Here is a 20,706-nt window from a genome sequence, read left to right as displayed (position 1 = left end):
GCTGGAGTGAAGAGAATACTCTTTGTGGAGAATCCCAGCAAAAGGCCCTAGGTCACTTGGTTGGGCTGGCATGGGTCACGTGTCCCTTCTGGAGCCATTCACCATGGATGGAGGATGAATTAGACCAGGGGATCAAGGCTAGGACAGATACCACCTCTGGGTGCAGTGAGCAGGCCCAGCCATACTGGAACCCTCTGTAGTGAGAGTGCAGTGATTTCTCATTGAGAAATGAGGGTGCTTTTTACCAGAAGAAGGGGATGTATTTGCTGGGCAGGCAAAGCCAATGGATATCCTTCTACATACATGTTCAATCTCTCTCTCTCTCTCTCTCTCTCTCTGTCTCTTTCACACACACACACACACACACACACACACACACATACACACACACACACATTCCACTCCACCATACCACACCTTCACATCCCAGTTTGCTAATGGTAATATTTTTAAACAACTTTTTCTCGAAAAGTTCTGAGATGACTATACTAGGAAAAGTTGTTTCAGGCATTGACTTTGTTTTTCCAAAGCAATAATGTTTTTTCAACATCCTAGAGTAGTAAAGAAAATTTTTTTAGATAAAAGGAATAGGTAGGCTCTCTACCTGGGCCCACCTAGCCCGTTTGAACCCCGCTGGCGAGCATTAGCATCAAGCCACTTGGGCATGGGACCTGAGCTGGGCCAGGGTAGCGGGAGTTTATTTTATCCATTCCTGGTGGCCCTGATCGTCAAAGCCGATCAAGCAGGGCAGCAGATTAATCCTTTAATCTCTTGCATCCTGGCTTTGAGGGCTGGGTGCTGAAGTGGGTGCTCTGAGATCTAGGAGATCTGACCAAGTGACGTCCCATTCCCACAGCTACAGTCTTGAGATGGCAGAGAGCTAATCCATTTCTACGGGGCCCCCACACCTTCCCTAACTCTCAGTGCTTTTGCAACAAATGGCTAAAACATAAGCCATCCCACCCTGCATTCTCACCCTCACTCCCCATCTCCCTTCTTCATTTTGGTTCCTTTGCATGCCGGTCCTGGCGTCAGGGAAAAGAGGTGGATAGAAAAGATTTACAAAACTTCTCTCACTCAGAGCTTGCCTGGAAGGAAACATGGGGGGTTGGTGGGAAGTGGGGATGTAGAATGAGGCAGAAGATGTACAGACACCCATTTTAGAATGCTTCTGCTGATATCTGGGCTTCGCTGGTGAAACTGCTATGATTCAGTTTGTTAAGGTTTATTTTGTTCTTATCTAATATCTAATAAAGTCCTAGCTGGCTTTGTTTTTGTTTTAAAATAATATTTATTTATTTATTTATGAAAGATTTTTTTAAAAATTAATATATAATGTATTATTTGCCCCATGGGTACAGGTCTGTGAATCATCAGGCTTACACACTTCACAGCACTCACCATAGCACATACCCTCCTGGTTTTTTCAAATTAACTTTGCTGTTATAAAACAGAATTTTATAGTTGCTAACAACAGGAACTGACCAGCTGGGGGAGGAGCAAGATGGCGGAGGAGTAGGAACCTAATATCCTCGGGTGCCCGGAGTTCAGCTAGATAGTTATCAAACCATTCTGAACACCTACAAACTCAACAGGAGAGAGAAGAGAAGAAGAGTAGCAATTCTGTGAACAGAAAAGCGACCATTTTCTGGAAGGTAGGACGTGTGGAGAAGTGAATCTGAGGTGATATATGGGAAAATAGACCACGGCAGGAGGGGCCAGCTCCTAGCAAATGAGAGAGTAGTGGAGCACAAAATCAGACCGTTAGAAGTCAGACCTTTTAGAAGTCTGCTTCACGGAGGGACATCACTCCAGAGGCTCAGTGGGAGTGCAGCCCTTGCGGGGACAGTGTTGTCTCAGGTCCTGTGGGGTCACAGAAAGATGGGGGGTGTCTGAGTGTGGCAGAACTCCCAGGTATCGGAGGGGGGAAGCCAGCTGCAGAGACAGAGCCAAGGTGGAGGCGCTCAGCCTGGGGTTTCCTTAAACTATGATCTGCAGCACAGTCGGGCCACTGCTCTTCAGGCAGGGACGCCACAAGTGGCAGATCTGGGGAGACCCCCCTCTTGCTCCATGGGGAGGAGCGGCATGGAGGGCTCTACAGGAATCTGCTGGGTTTGGAGTCTTCAAATGGGGTCATGTGCCAGAGATAGAAACGCTTGGTCACTGGCTGGGTGAGCACGGAGTGCTGCTGGAGACCAGGGAGACAGGAGGGATTGGCTGCTTTTTTCCGAGGGCTCACTGAGAAGTGGGGCCCCGAGTTCTCGACTCCTCCAGGCCAGAGATTGGGAGGCTGCCATTTTGATTCCCGGCCTCCAGAGCTCTACGAGGGAAGGTGTTCAGGGAACAAAAGCTCCCAAGAGCGAACCCAAGCAGATTACTTAGCTGGGCCCCTGGCAAGGGCAGTGCAATTCCGCCTCAGGCAAAGACATTTGAGAATCACTGCAAGAGGCCTCTCCCCCAGAACATCAGCAAAAACTTCCAGCCAAGACCAAGTTTACCGATTCATGGGAACTGCAAAACTCTAGCACTAGGGGACAGCACAAAGAATCCATGGCTTTTTTTTTTTCTCATGATTCTTTAGTCTTTAAAAATTAAATTTTTAAAATTTTATTTTTTTTCTTTTTCTATCTTTTTTGGAATTTTTCCTCTTTCCTATTTTAACCATCATCTTATCAATACCTCTTTAAAAAATCTTTTTTAATTTTCATTTTTAGAGTCATATACTATCCCTTCATTGTATTTACCCTTATTTTTGGTATATATTATAAGTTTTTCTTTCTTTGAAATTTTGGGATACAGTTTCTTCTAACAGACTAAAATATACCCTAAATCTGGTATATGGCTTTGTTCTAGTCTCCTGCCTGATCATTCTCTCCTCCTTTTTTTTTTAAATTTTTTTCTTTCTTTTTCAACCAACTTCTTATCAATTCCTTTTTTAAAATCTTTTTAAATTTTCATCTTTAAAGTTCTATTCCATCCCTTCATCATATTTACCCTTATTTTTGTGTATATATAAGTTTTTTCTTTCTTTAAATTTTTGGGAGACAGTTTCCTCTAACAGACCAAAATATACCCAAAATCAAGTTTGTGACTCTGTTCTGTTTCCCAGCCTGATCATATTTTTTTTTCTTTTCTTTTCCCCCCATTTTCGGACCTCTTCTGATTTGTTTAGTGTATATTTTTCTGGCATCATTGTTACCCTTTTAGCATTCTGTTTTCTCATACATCTCTTCTTCACTGGACAAAATGATAAAGCAGAAAACTCACCCCTCAAAAGAGAACAAGATTCAATACTGATAGCCAGGGACCATCAATATGGACATGAGTAAGATAACAGAACTAGAGTTCAAAATGATGATTATAAATATATTAGGTGGGCTCAAAAAAAGCATAGAAGATACTAGAGAATCTCTTTCTGGAGAAATCAAAGAACTAAAATCTAACCAAGTTGAAATCAAAACAGCTATTCATGAGGTACAATAAAAAATGGAGGTTCTTACTGCTAGGATGAATGAGGCAGAAGAGAGAATTAGTGATACAGAAGACCAAATGATGGAGAATAAAGAAGCTGAGAAAAAGGGATGCCTGGGTGGCTCAGTTGGTTAAGCGGCTGCCTTCAGCTCAGGTCATGATCCCAGCGTCCTGGGATTGAGTCCCACATCAGGCTCCTTGCTCCACAGGGAGCCTGCTTCTCCCTCTGCCACTCTGTCTGCCTGTGCTCTCTCTCTCTGGCAAATAAATAAATAAAATCTTAAAAAAAAAAAAAAGAAGCTGAGAAAAAGACAACTACTAGACCACGAGGGGAGAATTCAAGAAATAAGTGATATCATAAGATGAAACAATTTAGAGTAACTGAGATCCCAGAAGAAGAAGAAGTGGGTGGGTGGAGAAGGTATATTGGAACAATTTATAGTGGAGAACTTCTCTATTTGGGGAAGGAAACAGGAATCAAAATCCAAGAGGCACAGTGAACCTCAAAGTCAGTAAAAATAGGTCAACACCATGTCATCCAATAGTAAAACTTACAAGTCTCAGAGACAAAGAGAAAATCCTGAAAGCAGCTAGGGACAAGAGGTTTGTAACATACAGTGGTAGAAATATTAGATTCACAGCAGACCTATCCACAGCTATCTGGCAGGCCAGAAAGGACTGGCATGATATATACAGAGCACTAAACGAGAAAAATATGCAGCCAAGAATACTATATCCAGCTAGGCTGTCATTGAAAATAGAAGGAGAAATAAAAAGCTTCCAGGACAAACAAAAATTAAAAGAATTTGCAAACATCAAACCAGCCTGGTATTTACACTAAAGATACAAATGTAGTAATCTGAAGGGGCACATGCACTCTAATGTTTATAGCAGCAATGTCCACAATAGCCAAACTATGGAAAGAGCCTAGATGTCCATCAACAGATGAATGGATAAAGAAGATGTGGTACATATATACAATGGAATATTATGGCCATCAAAACCCCCCTAATCTTGCCATTTGCAACAATGTGGATGGAACTAGACAGTATTATGCTAAACGAAATAAGTCAATTAGAGAAAGACAATTATCAAATGATCTCATTGATATGAGGTATTTGAGAAACAAGATAGAGGATCATAGGGGAAGGGACGGAAAAATGAAACAAGATGAAACCAGAGAGGGTGACAAACCATAAGAGACTCTTAATCTCAGGAAAGAAATCAAGGTTCGTGGAGGGGAGGCAGGTGGCAGGGATGGGTGGCTGGGGGATAGACATTGGGGAGGGTATGTCCTATGGCAATTGCTGTGAATTGTGTAAGACTAATGATTCACAGACCTGTACCCCTGAAACAAATAACACATTACGTGTTAATTTTCTAAAAAATTAAAAAAAAAAAAAAAACAAAAACAAAACATGAACTGACAACTGGTTAAATTAAGCCATAATAATAATAATAATAATATAACAACAATATAGCAACAGCAGCAGCAGCACAAAAACAATAACAACAGCAATAAGTTATTAAAGGAAATAACCAAGCTACAGAAAAGAAGAAAACCGAGCAGCTTAACCCCACAAAGCCAGGCAGCAGGATATAGTGGATACTGCATCACTGGTATGACTCTCCTCCAACCCCATTCCATTCTTGGGCCATCTCACCCTGAATCTGTGAATCTGATCCCCACAAGGGGAAGTCTTACCAGCTGACCTGAGGTTACAACCCACCCCATGGCGAAGGACGAACTCCCATGACTGACAGTCCCGCTGAGAGTGTGTGCTGTGGCAAAGACGTTCTCAGACTGAGGCACTGTGATTGGAAGGGGAAGGACCATTGGCAGACATAAGCTACAGGTGTCCTCACACTGGATGACTGAGCGTATTCAGTCTTTAGGACTGACCTTTTTTTTTTTTTTTAATCTAAGTGAAGTAGAAGTCAGTTCATATCTGGCTATATTTCTGAAATGAAGCTATATATATTTTCCAATAAGCAAAACCATTATAACTCCTCAGTGGCTTTAAAACAGATGTTTCCCTAGGAGAAGAGTGACTACCCATGGTAAACTTTGTTCTCGTGGGGAAAGTGGAGCAAGGAAGGAAGTGACAGGGGTCAGAGTGGTTCAGGAGGGTATGTTGTGTCTGCAAGATGTGGGGTTGAGTTCTAGCTCCGCTGTGCACTGGCTGTGGGACCACATCCAAGGCTGAGCCTCAGTTACTTTGTACAAGGATCTTCCTGCATGATTGTGGTCAGGATTAAATTACACACACACACACACACACACACACACACTCACACTCACTCCTTCACCCTAAATCTGGCACCTGGAAAGTGCCATCATAAATATATTAGTTTGGAGGGGGAGGATGGTGCTTATTCACATCTGCTGCATAGAAACAGTAGGAGAGAGTTGAAAATTCATAGAATCAATCCACTCCCTACTTTCAAGGCCTGGGTTTAGGGTAGGAGAGGTACAAGGTCAAGGCTGGGGGCCAGGGTAAAGAAATAAGAAATGTATGGAACTGCTTTTGCTGCTAACCTACCACTGCCTACTGCTTCTAAAGTCCCAGATCTCTTCTAAAATTTGCCCCAGGTTCTTTTACTTTTGGTGAAAGGTATCTTTTGAACCCAAAGGTGCATTTTATTTTAGAAACTGACATGCTCCTTGACTCAGTGAAGGTAAAATTTGTAATTTTTCCATGTAGGGAGAGGTGTTTTAAGTGATTGTAAAGTAAAACATAACATAAAAATGATAAATATGTACACAGAAATTATAAAAAATAGATGATGTAGAAAATGATTTTAGAAAAAATCTAAAGCACATGGTTGGTAAAACCACCTATAATCCCGTTACCCCAGAGAACCACTACTAAATGTTAGTATGTATCTTTTCAGGTATCTTTAAAGTGTCTATACACATAAAGATAGCTATTTGATTTCTAAATTAGCATTATTAGGAGAATAACAAAAAAATATTACTAACCCACTTGTTTCACTTAGCACAGTAGGTTTCAGTTTCTTTCCTACCCCTGCCAAGTCACAGTTAGGACATATTCTCATCAGTTTTACTACCTGTACTGTTCTCAATCCAGGGTCATGCTCCTATCCCCCAACTTCACTGTACCTCTACCATTAGAATTATCTGCTTTGACAATCTATCAGGACATCTTTTGGGGCTAATGAGAAAATATTATCTTTTTTCATGGCTGCATGATATTCTATTTAAAAATAATAGCTAGGTGCAACCACTCTGGAAAACAGTATGGAGGTTCCTCAAAAAGTTGTAAATAGAGCTACCTTACAACCCAGCAATTGCACTACTGGGTATTTACCCTTAAGATACAAACGTAGTGATCCGAAGGGGCATGTACACCCGAATGTTTATAGCAGCAGTGTCCACAATAGCCAAACTATGGAAAGAACCTAGATGTCCATCAGCAGATGAATGGATAAAGGAGATGTGGTATATATATACAATGGAATACTATGCAGCCATCAAAAGAAATGAAATCTTGCCATTTGCGACGATGTGGATGGAACGAGAGGGTATTATGCTTAGCGAAATAAGTCAATCAGAGAAAGACAACTATCATATGATCTCCCTGATATGAGGAAGTGGAGATGCAACCGGTGTTGGGGGGGGTTAGGGGGATAGGAAAAGAATAAATGAAACAAGATGGGATCGGGAGGGAGACAAACCAAAACAGACTCTTAATGTCACAAAACAAACTTGAGGGTGGCCGGGGGGAGGGGTGTAGGGAGAGGGTGGTGGGGTTATGGACATTGGGGACGGTATGTGCTATGGTGAGTGCTGTGAAGTGTGTAAGCCTGGTGATTCACAGACCTGTACCCCTGGGGCTAATAATACATTATATGTTTATTAAAAAATAATAAAAATAAATTAAAAATAAAAATAATATTTGAATTTTATTACATTCAGTAGTAAATGTAATAAGCACCATTACAGACACTATGTTCAACAATTTTTTTTAATTTAAATTCAATTAACCAACTTGTAGTACATCTTTAGTTTCAGATGTAGTGTTCAATAATTTATCAGTTGTGTATAACAATAAGTGCTCATCACATCACATGCCCTCCTTAAGGCCCGTCCCCCAATTCTCCCATCCCCCCACCTATCTCCCCTCCTGCAACCCTCAGTTTGTTTCCTACAGTTAAGAGTCTCTTATGGTCCCCCCCACTCCACCCCGTGACTTCCCATTCTCTTTTCCCTCCCTTCCCTTATGGTCCTCTGCCCTGTTTCTTATATTTCACATATGAGTGAAACTATATGATAGTTAGAAAGACTATTAGTCTTTCTATGATTGACTTATTTAGCTCAGCATAATACCCTCCAGTTCCATCCTCATCAATGTAAATGGTAAGTATTCATCATTTCTGATGGCTGAGTAATATTACAGTGTGTGTGTGTATAATCATATCTTCTAATTATCAGTGGACATCTCAACTCTTTCCACACTTTGGCCATTGTGGACATTATTGCTATGAATATTGGGGTGCTGGTGGGGTAGTGCTATTTTTATAACTTCTTGAGGAACCACCATACTCTTTTCCACAGTGGCTCTACAGCTTGCATTCCCATCAGCAGTATAAGAGGCTTTCCCTTTCTCTGCATCCTTGCCATTTGTTGTTTCCTGACTTGTTAATTTTAGCCATCCTGACTGTATAAGCTGGTATCTTAGTGTGGTTTTGATTTGCATTTCCCTGATGCCAAGTGATATGGAGCATTTTTTCATGTGTCTGTTGGACATTTGTAATGTCTTCTTTGGAGAAGTGTCTGTTCATGTCTTCTCCCCATTTCTTGACTGGATTGTTTGATTTTTGGCTCCTGAGTTTGGTAAGTTCCTTATAGATCTTGGATACTAGCCATTTATCTGATGTCATTTGCAAATATCTTCTCCTGTACGCTGGGAGTTTTAGCTTTGTAGGCTGGTTCTTTTGCTGTGCAAGAACTTTTTTTCTTGGGGCACCTGGGTGGCTCAGTGGGTTAAAGCCTCTGCCTTCGGCTCAGGTTATGATCCCAGGGTCCTGGGATCAAGCCCCACATCGGGCTCTCTGCTAGCGGGGAGCCTGCTTCCCTTCCTCTCTCTCTGCCTATTTGTGATCTCTCTCTCTCTCTGTCAAATAAATAAACAGAATTAAAAAAAAAAAAAAAAGAACTTTTTTTCTTGGTGAAGTCCCAATAGTTCATCTTTTGCTTTTGTTTCCCTGGCTTTGGAGACATGTCTAGCAAGAAGTTGCTGCAGCTGAGGTCAAAGAGGTTGCTGCCTGTGTTCTTCTTCAGGATTTTGATGGATTTCTGTCTTACATTTAGGTCTTACATCCATTTTGAGTTTATCTTTGTGTATGGTGTAAGAAAGTGGTCCGTTTCATTCTTCTACATGTGGCTGTCCCATTTACCCAGTGCCATTTATATGCTCACCAATTGATACGCATTGGTTCAGTGAATCCTCATCCAAATCCTACATAGGAGCATTGTTAGGATTCCCATTTGAAAGATGGGGTAGCCAGACCCCAGAAAGACTAAGTAACTTGGTCAGGTGACAAAGCGAGCAACTAGTAGGGTTGGGACTTGAATTCTGGGCTGTCTGATACCAAAGTCTACTCTTCCCATTACCTGTGTGCCATTCATTAGCAGCAACCAACTTGTTGTGGATGTTTTTAACCTTATTTACTCTAACTTCTAGGTATTTTTCTTATTTATGTCAGAATGACATGCTTTTGCAGAGCGGGAAAGGATCAAATAGTGGGAGCTGGGCCAGCTTTACCCTGTACCCTGTACAATTATTAAATACTGATGTATGTATGTGTGTTTTAAAACAACATTGAGGTTGCTTGGCTCTGGCAATGGAGGGAAGGACTGATGGATGGGGTCAAGTCACTGAATTGACTGCCCTTCACCATTCTATATTTGTTTGTTTATCTTCCATCTCCCATTATGACCTGTCTGGGAAGTTGGCAAGAAGGATTTATGGATGTACTGCATAGAGCTGTTCCTGGGGTTGAAGTCTCTTGCAGTAGCCACCAAAAAACAAAGCAGGAAACAGAAACACCAGCTACAGCTCCCACTACAAATGGGTTTCCGGGGTGGTTTTAGAGACAGCCAAGCACATCGGTACTCAGGTGCCATATTCGCTACAGGGTGAGGCTCGCCCAGACCCTGCTGACACTTCCCCTCTGACAGACCGAAAAGCTAAGACAGATGATGTGCCTGAAAGAAAATTAGTTTTCTGCTGCCACTTTTTCTCCCCTTGGCTACGTTGTCTCCTGTTTGGCACTTCATCTTTGTTGTCTCCTCAGTCTCCAGCCTCCTCCTCACGCTCTTGTCATTCTACTCATCTCCCCTTATTCTGGAGCCTGGCAGTCATATCTTATCTCTGGACAGATGAAGCCCTCTGTTTTCCCAACTCCTTTCAGTTTGATCCTTGTCAAAGAAGGCTGGCTGAATTAATCCCATGTGTCAGCAAAGGAGGGTGAGGGTTCCGGAAGTGACTAGGTCATCCACTAGTGGTTGAGTAGATATTTGTTGAATAGCGACTTTATACAAAGAAGGGTCTATGTGAAGCAGGCGATGTGTGCAGGATCCACGGGTCACCCAGTCAGTTATGGATGCCAGCTAGGAGAAATGTCCCAGCAACCTCGTTTCTTACTCCTATTGTCACGTCCCTTGGAAAACCTAGCCTCCATGCATTGTTTCAAGAGACTGGTATAATGTGCTTGCTTATTTTCCCTTCACCTTCTTGCTCCCCTCCAAATATAATCTCAATAGGGTCTCTGCTCTGAAATAGTTCATATTGTTCATTCACTCATTCTTAACACAGCACCAACTATGTGCCAGGCACTGTCTTAGGCACTCAGAAAAAGGACTGGGAAAAAAAAATAGATGTAACTCCTGCCTTCCTGGGACTTACAGTCTAGCTGGAGCTCAGATATTAACCAAATAGTCACAGAGACAAATGGCAGCTGTGGAAGGGCTTTAGGGGAATGGGATATGGTGCTAAGAGCTTATAATGGGGGCCTACTCCAGGTTTGTGGGACACTGATAAGGACAGATGGGAGGAGAGTATAGGTGTTGATCAAATGTTTTAAGTCACTGATGTTCATTAGTGCTGACAACAAAGAATTAACCCCTTCCCATCCCTACCATCATCATCACTCATTGGTGCTCCTGCAAGTGCTCCCTGACCTGGCCTCCTACCTATTCTCTTAGCCCCCTTCAGGTTGGTTTTCCACTTTAAAGCCAGAGAATCTGAACTTGATCATGCCATGTCCCTGCTTAAAACCTTCAGTGGTTTCCCAGTACCCTTCAGATGAAGACCAATATCCTTCATGTGGCCTCCCCTACCTTCAACCATTCGGCTCCTTCCTGCCATTGGTCACACTCCACTCCTCACTGCCACAGACACGAGGGCTCTGCCTATTTCCTCAGACACTCATGGTCTTTACACATATTGTTCCCCTTTCTTTTTTTTACCTACCCATCATTTACATATCATTTTCCTCCAGGAAAGCTTTCCTTACTCTATACTGGAATAGATTCCTTGCTATAGACACCCATGGTCCCATGTACTTTCCCTTGTAACACTTGTCCCAGATTGTAATAGTTCTATGGAATTATTAGGATGATGTCATGGAGGCATGAAGGCTGGATCCGCATCTCTTTGCTTACCACTATATTACTGGCACCTGGCACAGTGCCTTCTACCTAGTGAGTGCCCAAAGAAAGGATGAATGTGATCATGAAGACTATAACTATTACAACCAAAAGGGCAACCTCCATTTTCTGTCTTTTTTTTTTTTTTTAGTTCAATTCTCTTCATGTACAATTAAGAAACTGGAGAACCAGAGAGGGGAGGTGACTTATCCAAGGTCATACAGCAAGTTAGTAGTAGAACTGGCCTGGGACCATGATTTATAGCTCCTGCCTCAATACAGAAACTTCCTCTCTTTGCCTTGAAACTTTGATGTTCTTTGAGACCTAGACCTGTAACTGAGATACAATATATCAGGTAGATGGAGAATCTATCTGCATTAAACATTATAGATTTTCAGGAAAATTCTTTATTTCATTAAAGCTTATAAGGCCTGAGGATTTAGTTGAAGCTCTTTTTCTACAATTGATTTTTAAATGAACTCTAAGGTCTCAAGTGAATACCAGTTAGTTTCCAGGCACAGAGAAGCAGACCCTCAGCCCTCCTTCTTTTTAAATTAGATCATTAATTTGACAGTAGATGGAGACCACCTTTCTAACATCTCTCCTCCCTGAGGAAGGCTTTGTGATGAAGCAGGAGGCAATGAGATATCCTCCAAGCACTGCTGTCTCCTGGCTAACAAGGGCATTTCCTGAAATCTGACAGGGGAGTGAACATTTGTTCTGCCTCTGGAAGGATATTTATGCACCTTCTGAAGTGTGGCCAGGAGACAGCTCAAAAATGTCAGATGTTTCCTTTTCATGAATATGAAGCAGCAATTTCACCACCTTGTATTACACCCCAGAACCATGTAGCTTGTGTACACGTCCACATGGTGAGCACTGGAGCAACAGTAAACTGTTCTTAATGGATGGCTTAGTCCCAGGGTGTAGGCAGCACCAGCAAAACAACCAGCGGTTCTCCAGCAGACAGAAGAGGTTCCACACCAGGCAGGCAAGACCCTTAGGGAAGGAAGGAACCAGGATGAAGGGAAAAAAACAAAAACAAAAAACCTTTGTCATCAGCCAGTTTGAGTTCTCAAACTCTGGAGTCTTGGTTTTCAGTCTACAAGATGGACTGAATATGATGCCTACCTTCTTTATTCATTTGCTTTCTAAATGCCAGGCTCTATAGGAGAAGTGGATGACATTGTGGGGAACACGAAGGGCACAGCCCTAATGGAGTTCACATTTCAGGAAGGGAGACATTAAATACAAACTTATACCCCGTCCTTGTTCAATTTCAAGTGTGGTGAGTATCCTTGAGAGGATAGAATGAAATATAAATTGTGGTTAACATGTGTCAGACCTCATGCCATGTACTTTGCACTTAACAGTAACAGCCATGGTGGGGTTCTGGTCCAGGGTGACGATGTGGAAAGACCCTGAGCTCACATCCTCCACAGGGACAAACCAAATCTGCACTTATTTATGGAGCAGTTCCTCCTGAGGAAGAACTGAGGGCTGACTGAATAGCTTCTGTATGACAAAAGCTGAAGAGACCACACAAACCGTAAGCGACAGGGACAGGGTGACTAAAGGGACTTGCACACCCAAAGCTGCCAACTGCAGAAGGGAGAGACCTACTGATGGACCCGGAGGGCACAGGAAAAAAGCCACAGTTTATTTTTTTATTTTTTTTTAAAGATTTTATTTATTTATTTATTTGACAGAGAGAGAGAAAGATCACAAGTGGGCAGAGAGGCAGGCGGTGGGGGCGGGGGGAAGCAGGGCCCCTGCTGAGCACGGAGCCCAATGGGGGGATTGATCCCAGGACCCTGAGATCTTGACCTGACCCAAAGGCAGAAGCTTAACCACCTGAGCCACCCAGGTGCCCCAAAAGCCGCAGTTTAAAAGAGCAATGAGAATACAAAGGGACTCATCCTAGAAAGCCATCAGCTGGCCAGGGAGCCAGTGGAATTCTGGGTCAGAGAGGCTGGTGAGCCGCGGGTTCACACCCCTTACACGTGACAGGAGCAGAGATCTGGAAGCCATAGCACGCTTGTTGCCTCAGCAAGCGCAGGGCCCCTAGCCCATGCCAGCACCATTGGTCCCCCCACGGTGGCCCCAGTCCTCTGTATACCTGGATATCTCTGGTTGGTGCTCACTAAAGCTCTAGCTGCTGCAACACAGGTACAGAGCACACCAGAACACTCTGTGGCCACACCACTTGGGCTCTGGGCAGCTTGCTCGGGCACCCCAGCACACAATGCTCCAGGACCTGGTAGCCCATGCCCGCATCTGCCTCAGCCCCTCCTCCGACCCCCATGAGGGCACCCCCTGTGCGGAATGCTCCAGGAACCCCAGTCCATGCCTGCCTTGGTTCCAGTCACCCAAGGACCTGGGTTTCAGGTCATGCATGCCCTGCATGGAGCAACTCAGCCAGGACCTCACGTCAGCTCTAGTCACCCCACTAGGGCACCACCTGCAGTGAGCACTCTGAGACACGCTGGCTTGTAAGAGTTGGTGAGATCATGAAGGAAAAGGAAGTTGTTTGAGCACAGAGTCTATGTAGTATATGCTGCCTCTCATATCACTGTTCAATGTAATCCTTTTAACAACCTGGTAAGTACTATTATTATTTTCATTTTCCAGATATGGACACAAAATCAAAACATGTACATGACTTCTCTGAGTTCACACAACTAGAGGCAGGATGCTGGTCCCTCCCAAGGTGCCCATGATGGCAGTCAGCCCAGCCCTCAGCCCTAGGAAACTGGTATTTCCAGGGCTGAATCCCTAATATATTTCCTGTCCCTGTTCTTGCTCAGGTGTTCCTGAAGAGTGACCGTGTAGCCCGTATGGTGCAGAGTGGGGGCTGCTCCGCCAATGACTCCAGGGAGGTCTTCAAGAAGCACATTGAGAAGAGGGTACGCAGCCTGCCCGAGATTGATGGCCTCAGCAAGGAGACCGTGCTGAGCTCCTGGATGGCCAAGTTTGATGCCATCTACCGTGGAGAAGAGGACCCCAGGAAGCAGCAGGCCCGGATGACAGCCAGTGCAGCCTCTGAGCTGATTCTGAGCAAGGAACAGCTCTATGAGATGTTCCAGAACATTCTTGGGATCAAGAAGTTCGAACATCAGCTCCTGTACAATGCATGCCAGGTAAATTGCCTCTCTCTGGGGCCCGAGCTGTGACTCAGTAGGGTTACTTTATTACTTCTGTGTGCCCTAGGCACTGTTGTCTTCATGGGTCACTTCTTGATTAAAAAAATAATAATAATTAAAATTGTATTTTACAACTGCATTGATAAAAATTTACTATAATCTAGGGAAGAATATGTTCATGTTTATCTCCTGGTTTTAAAAGAAATGAAAACATTTTTGTACACCCCTAAGAGTCTTGTGGACCCAGGCGCTGTATATCTCCTCTCTAATAGGTAAGTTGGTTTTATGATTATGGCCTGACTCCCATGTGTTGACAAAGCTAAAAGATCAAAACAGTTTTTTGTAAAAATGGCTTTGCCTTTAAAATATATGATGCTTACCAGAGCAGTTTTTACTTCCTTAGCTGGGGTGACAAATGGACTTAGTACCCCATCAGAAAGCTTCTAGAAGGTCTGGGTATATCATACCAGTATATTAGTCACATCATGAATTTCCAAGTGCATTTGAGGGGGCTAGCTGAGACTCTGCTTGGGCCCACTCAAAGTGCGCCTGTATTTTCTCTGGATCAGAGATTGTGGGAGTGAGGTGCTCTACATCTTCCTATCCTACCTAACCTTTCCATTATTTATTCAACAAATATTTATTGAGTGCCTACTTTGCAGTCTTTGCAAATTTTAGGGAGTATCACTTGGAAGCATTTTTAAAATTCCCATTCCCAGGCTCCAAACCTAGAGATTCTGATTCTGCATTTCAGGGCAAGGATCAGGAATCTGCATTTTAGGCAAGGGCTTCCCTTCCTGGTAGTTTTATTGCCCTTCTCCTTTTGAGAACCATTAACAAAACTCAACTGTGTTCCAATTTCCCTGGGCTAACTCTGCCCCTAAGGTAGGTTAAATTAAGACACTATAGTATACTGGCCAAGTTGTGCCTTGCTGAGAATTAGACCGAGGTAAATCCTAATATGACCTTCACTGGCTTTGTGGCCTTGGGGAGTTAGTTAACCTCCTCACACATGAGCTTGGGATGAAATTGTTGTAAGGATTCAGTGTGGATAAAGCCCAGAGCAACATGGGACACTTTATAAATGGGGGCAGTTAAAATATAGTCAGTCTATCAGAAGAGGCAAAAAGCCTACAGAACAGTGCCATAAATGCTTACCATAAGAACTACAAGATTTTGAGGCTTACTTCTTTTTGTCTTCATAGCTACCCTCTAGTTCAAGGCTACCGCAACTCTTACCTAAATGACCACAGCGTCTACCCAGCTGGTGACCCTGCCTCCTCTCTTGACCCACAATAACATGCCCACCACACAACAAGTAGTGCAAGCTTTTTAAAATATAAATTGGATCATGTCCCTCTTCTGTGTAAGACATTTCAGTAGCTCCTCAACATCCTTAGAGTGACATCCCAACTCCTCACTAAGGCTTGAGGCAATGCGTGAACCACTCTTGTTCATACTGTTTTCCCCACATGCTCACTCACTAGGCTTCTTTCTGTTTTCCCAATGCGCCAAACTGGTTTCGGACCTTTGCATTTGCTCTTCCCTCAGCTAAGAATTCTCTTTGCCAAGACCTTTGCATGAATGCCCCAGCTTAAATGGCAACTTCTCTAAGAGGTCTTTCAAGACCAGCCCATCGAAAGTTCTTTCTTGCAGAGTCACTCCATATCCCACCCTTTATCCTATTTTTATCACAATTTTTACCACTATTTTCCATTCCTTCTTCATCTGTTTTACCTGTTTATCATCTCTCATGCTCCACTCCTGTCCCTTCATTAGAATGTTAGCCCTGTGAAGGTAGTGACTCATCTTTTGCCTTATTTGTTAATATTTCCATAAAACAGTGGCATGAAACAATTCTTGGCACATACCAGGTGCTCAGGAATTGCCTATTGAGTTAATAAATGGGTGATGACAGTTTATTGTAATGGGTAGAGGGGGTCTTGGTATCAACTATGATACCTCAGGAAATTTCTGGATGTTTTACTAAGTAGGAATCTGTTTATCATTTCATAATACAATATAGACATAACATTCAAAGATATTTCTCACATCCTATTTTCTTCTCAGCCAATTTCAATTCAGAACACTGATTGCCAACCCAAAGGTAGACGTTTTCTTTGATGGGTCAAGAAATATTTTGAAATGACCAGATAAATCTCAATATGAAATTAAATTTAAATTTTCTTTTTATTTAAAATACTACTACATCCACATGGCGCCTTTAGATTGGGGTGAGCAGGTGGTATTCCCTCCTGTCTCCAGAACGACCTTCTCTACTACAAGAATATGGGTTGTCACATCACTTGCCTGGGTTATGAGTAACGTTCAAAATCACAGAACTAGTTAAGTGTTCCTAAACCTGCTAGCCACAAAATGATTCCAGAGATTAATTTTTTTTCTTACAAACAGCAGCATGATTGGAGTGAATGCATTGCTATGCCATTTCTCATCTTACTGTTTTTAAATTGTTAAATAGGGTTAAGTGGCAGGCAATGCTTTCCTCTAAAAAAGAGTTATTTAGACTCATAACCTCAATATGTTTTCCATAAGTTAGAAAAAACATACAATACTCTTGTTGACCTAAATAAAGAGGTAAACTGAGGCAAGCTCGGAGTTGTCAAAAAGATGAGTTTATTTGGGAATAGCAGAGGAATGACAGTTCCAGACATACAAATTATAGCAAGCTACAGGTGAGTCTGTTGAAGGTTTGGAGTAGGCTCTATTTAAATCAGCCTCTCAGTCCTGAAGTTTTGTTTTCCTAAGGACGCATGCATGAGATTTTCTATTTTATGTGCTCTGGTTTCATTTTAGATTGAAATTCGTTCACATTTCCCCTTTTTGATCAAGGTCTTTTTCAGAAAATACCTCTGATCAATTATGTCATCCAGATGTTGTTTGCTAATTTTTTAAAAAAAGTTTAATTGGATTGCAGGTTGATTGTATTCTATGGCCCCTGGAGCTTAGGAGGGTAGTCCTCGGGTGTCTTTTCCCATTAAGCTCAGGAGGACCATCCCCAGGTGTCTTGTCCCATGAAGAAGGTAAATGATACAGAGTTTTCACTTGCCTTATTTGAACAACAGGATTGAAAAATGAGTCATCTCAGCTATGTCCCTCTGAAGTAGATAGTTTAGTTTCTACTTGTCAGTTGAATTCCAGGAAAAGCCTTTGAAAGGAAAAGAATTTTATTTTGTACATACATTTGGGAATAAGGCATTTGTTTACTAATACCGAACAGTAGAAATTTAATTAAAAAGATTAAACTGAGGATCAAAAGCCCAGTGATTGCTATTGATTGAAATGCACTTCTCAACCAGCTTCCCCACTTGCCTATATTTAATAGTTCAAAAATGCCCCAATTTCCAGGATCTTGGCCAACTTCGGCTAGCAAATTGATGTTGTCCTTCATTATTTTTAGTTCTTGTGTTATTTTCCTTGACTTACTGACATAAAAATGAAGTTCTTCTCCAAGTAGGGCATAGGTTCGCCTCTGCTAAGCAGTGAGGAGGTTAAGGTCTCTGAAGTTTTTGTAGGACTACTTCAGCAAGGCTGTCTATTTGAATTTGTTGATATTCCAAAGCTCAGCTAGAAGTACTGAAATTGGTAAACATAACTATAGAAAGATTGTGAGTTGCTTTTTCAAGGTCTGCTACTCCAACCCAAACAAAAAAGGTTCTGGTGAAAGCCTGCCCCAAACCCTTTCTACCTACTGTAGGGTTATATGTAGGCATCCATCCAAAATCATAACCTTCCCAGTTCTGACACACCCTTCTAAGCTGATAGAGGGTACCAGGTTAGGTATATAAGCAGTGGAGGGAAGAGTTTTTCTAATTTCAGTGTCAGAGCTGAGGCCAGTGATCCCAAAATATCCTTTCCAATTAGGAGGAAACGTAGAGTTTGTGTTTCTTCCATGTAAAAAGAAATACCCAATGCCTTTTAAGGCACAGTTGGGTCTCTTTGCCCAGATATTTTTCCCTGGAATAAAAGAGGGTATCTTCTGATCAGAAATATAATCATTATAATCATAATCTGATTTATTAACATTGTGGGAATGATTATGTGAGTACTTTAAATTTCTGTAGATCTGAAGTAACAAGAGAGCTGATCTAGTGTAAGGAAGATTTTGGTGGAGAATTAGAGGATTTCTACTGCAAAAGTAAGTTGAATTAAGTTTCCACCATTCCCCAGATTTTTTGTTAAATCCCAATGAAGTACCATTGAGTGGGAGCCCATTAGCTTCCAATTTTCCAGTATTACTAGTTTTCATTGCCCCACTGTAAAGATACGTTAATGGAGGCAGTGATATAGTCTTCTGGATTCCAACAGGGAGTGAATTCATGTGCACCTGGACTATATAAAATGGTATAGTAACAAATATTTAGTGGGAGCTATCCTAGAGTTTTGCCATTCCCATCATTATGATTCTGAAACATAACAAAGATTTTGGGTAAGAGTCCAGAGCTGAGTGAGGGGGTATCCAATTATGAGTATGGAGTGTCCAAAGGAAAGCCATAGTATTTCATGCCAATCTTCTGAAAGGGAGGACATGTGTGATTTCCAAGGTGTCAAAGGAAAATCCTACATCTTTACCAGATAGGTTTTGCCATCCTTTTAAAGATGGTGGCCAGACCAACAATTCACATTCATCAGGAATACTATTTGCTCATGCACAAATCTGACAATCAGTAAGTTTAGCAGAATCAGAGAGGTTTTTTATTAAGGGAGGGATAAAAGGATGTGTTAAAGCTAAAGTAAAGAATGGTAGGAAAACTAGGGAAAGCATAATTGAAAGCATGAATGACATGATTTAACTAAATATAGAGTGAGACAAGGGAGGAAAAAGAAGGAAATTTATGCAGGCCTGGGTAAGTTGTTAAAATAGACAACTTGGGTAAGTTGTCTTACCCAAGACAACCTGATGTTTAAAATAGACAACTAACCCAAGTTGTCTATTTTAAACATCAGGTGATTCAGTCCCTAGAAATTTTCTGTTTCAGGTCACCATTTGGTGTATAGTCCATTCAGGTTTTGGGGACTTCGTTTATATGTGACACCGGGATCCAGGAGTCTGTTCCTTGAATTTGGCTGCATAGGAGTTAACGATACCTGGGAGGAGCCTTTCCAGCAAGGTTGAAGCAAGTCTTTTTGGAGATGTCCTTTCCAACAGATAAACTCTTCAGGCTGTAGGATGTGATATTGGATGTCTTCATCTCCCGAGAGTGCACTAGGGAAAGACTGTTCTATCAGAGTGTGATTATTTTTTATGGACTTGATCAGGCCCTTGCAAGCGTGAAGTATATCCCCCTTTGTTAGTTGTGGGGCAAAAAAAAAAAAAAAGTGAGGCCTAAGGGTATCAACCATCCTGTAGTTATCTCAAAAGGCAAAAAAGTTTATGTGTGCCAATGGTAGTAAGTCTAAGATTTAGAAGAACCAGTGGTAGTGCTTTTGGCCAGAGTACTTTGAGGATTGCAACTAATTTAGCTAAGTCTTAATAAATCTATTTGTACATTTGACCAGTCCTAAAGACTGAGGATGCTAAGCACAATGAAAGTGCTACAGAATTGGCCAAACAAAATAGCTTGTCAAGGTCTTTGACCAGCAAAGTGTGTTCTCCAATCACTATGAGCTTCAAGGGGGGTTCCACAAGTGGGAATAGTCTTTTCTAATAGAACTTCAGCTACAGAAGAGGTAGTCATCTGTGTACATGGGAGAGCTGCAATGTGGAAACATGCAAACCATTACCAGAGCATACTTAGATCCATTAGTTAGGGCAATTGTATGAAATCTATTTGCCAGACCTCAAATGGTTCATTGGGTAAATTAAAATCTTGGGGGTAGTATGGATAGACTTCCCTGGATTACATTTAGGATAGAAACAACCAAGAAAGGTGCTTTCTGTGGCCTTGCCAATGTTTCCCCACCAGTATTGATCTATGAATGTTATTTTATCTGTTGACCGATGATTTAATTCATGTATGGTGGTTAATAATGGAAATTTTAGATTTTCTGGTAGGAACGGTTTGTTATTTGGTCTGAATCAGAGTTTCTTTTCTTCATGATACCAACAGCCTTTAGATCTCCATTTTTGTTTTTCCTATTCAGAGGTCAGTTGTTGTGTTTTCCTGCTTAATTCTCTTAGGTCATCACCAGGGTATATAGTTTTCTGGACCATGACAGGTTTAGTCTATGAATCCCAGAATGCAGCATTTTTTTGTGGAGATATCAGTGAGGTAGTTTCCTTTGGCTTCCTGGGAAGCTTAGAGATTTTAATAATAGCTAGAGTTGCTGGCAAGAGCGTAACATACAGCAAAGTTTGGACATAAGGGCCATTTTAAGGAAACCTGGATGTAAGGAAACCTCATTTCCAAAGCAGTCCAAAATCATGAGCTACTGCAAAGGTATATCGACTATCAGTAT

General features: G+C 42.0%; 1 protein-coding gene across 27 annotated transcripts in view; it reads left to right on the top strand.

Moving 5' to 3' along the window:
- The window catches only part of CADPS (calcium dependent secretion activator), a 467,297-nt gene that overhangs the window by 107,814 nt on the left and 338,777 nt on the right, over nucleotides 1–20,706 (top strand). For all 27 annotated transcript variants that reach the window (XM_032867304.1, XM_032867302.1, XM_032867301.1 and 24 more), the window contains exon 3: nucleotides 13,954–14,286. In XM_032867304.1, coding sequence (XP_032723195.1) covers nucleotides 13,954–14,286 — 333 coding nt within the window. The remainder of the gene's footprint in view (nucleotides 1–13,953; nucleotides 14,287–20,706) is intronic.

Source organism: Lontra canadensis, unplaced genomic scaffold, assembly GCF_010015895.1.
Source record: "Lontra canadensis isolate GAN:19392208 unplaced genomic scaffold, GSC_riverotter_1.0 scaffold34, whole genome shotgun sequence".
NCBI classification, from domain to species: Eukaryota; Metazoa; Chordata; class Mammalia; order Carnivora; family Mustelidae; genus Lontra; species Lontra canadensis.
Note: the sequence above shows the minus strand (reverse complement) of the source record. Positions and strands in the feature narration are given on the sequence as shown.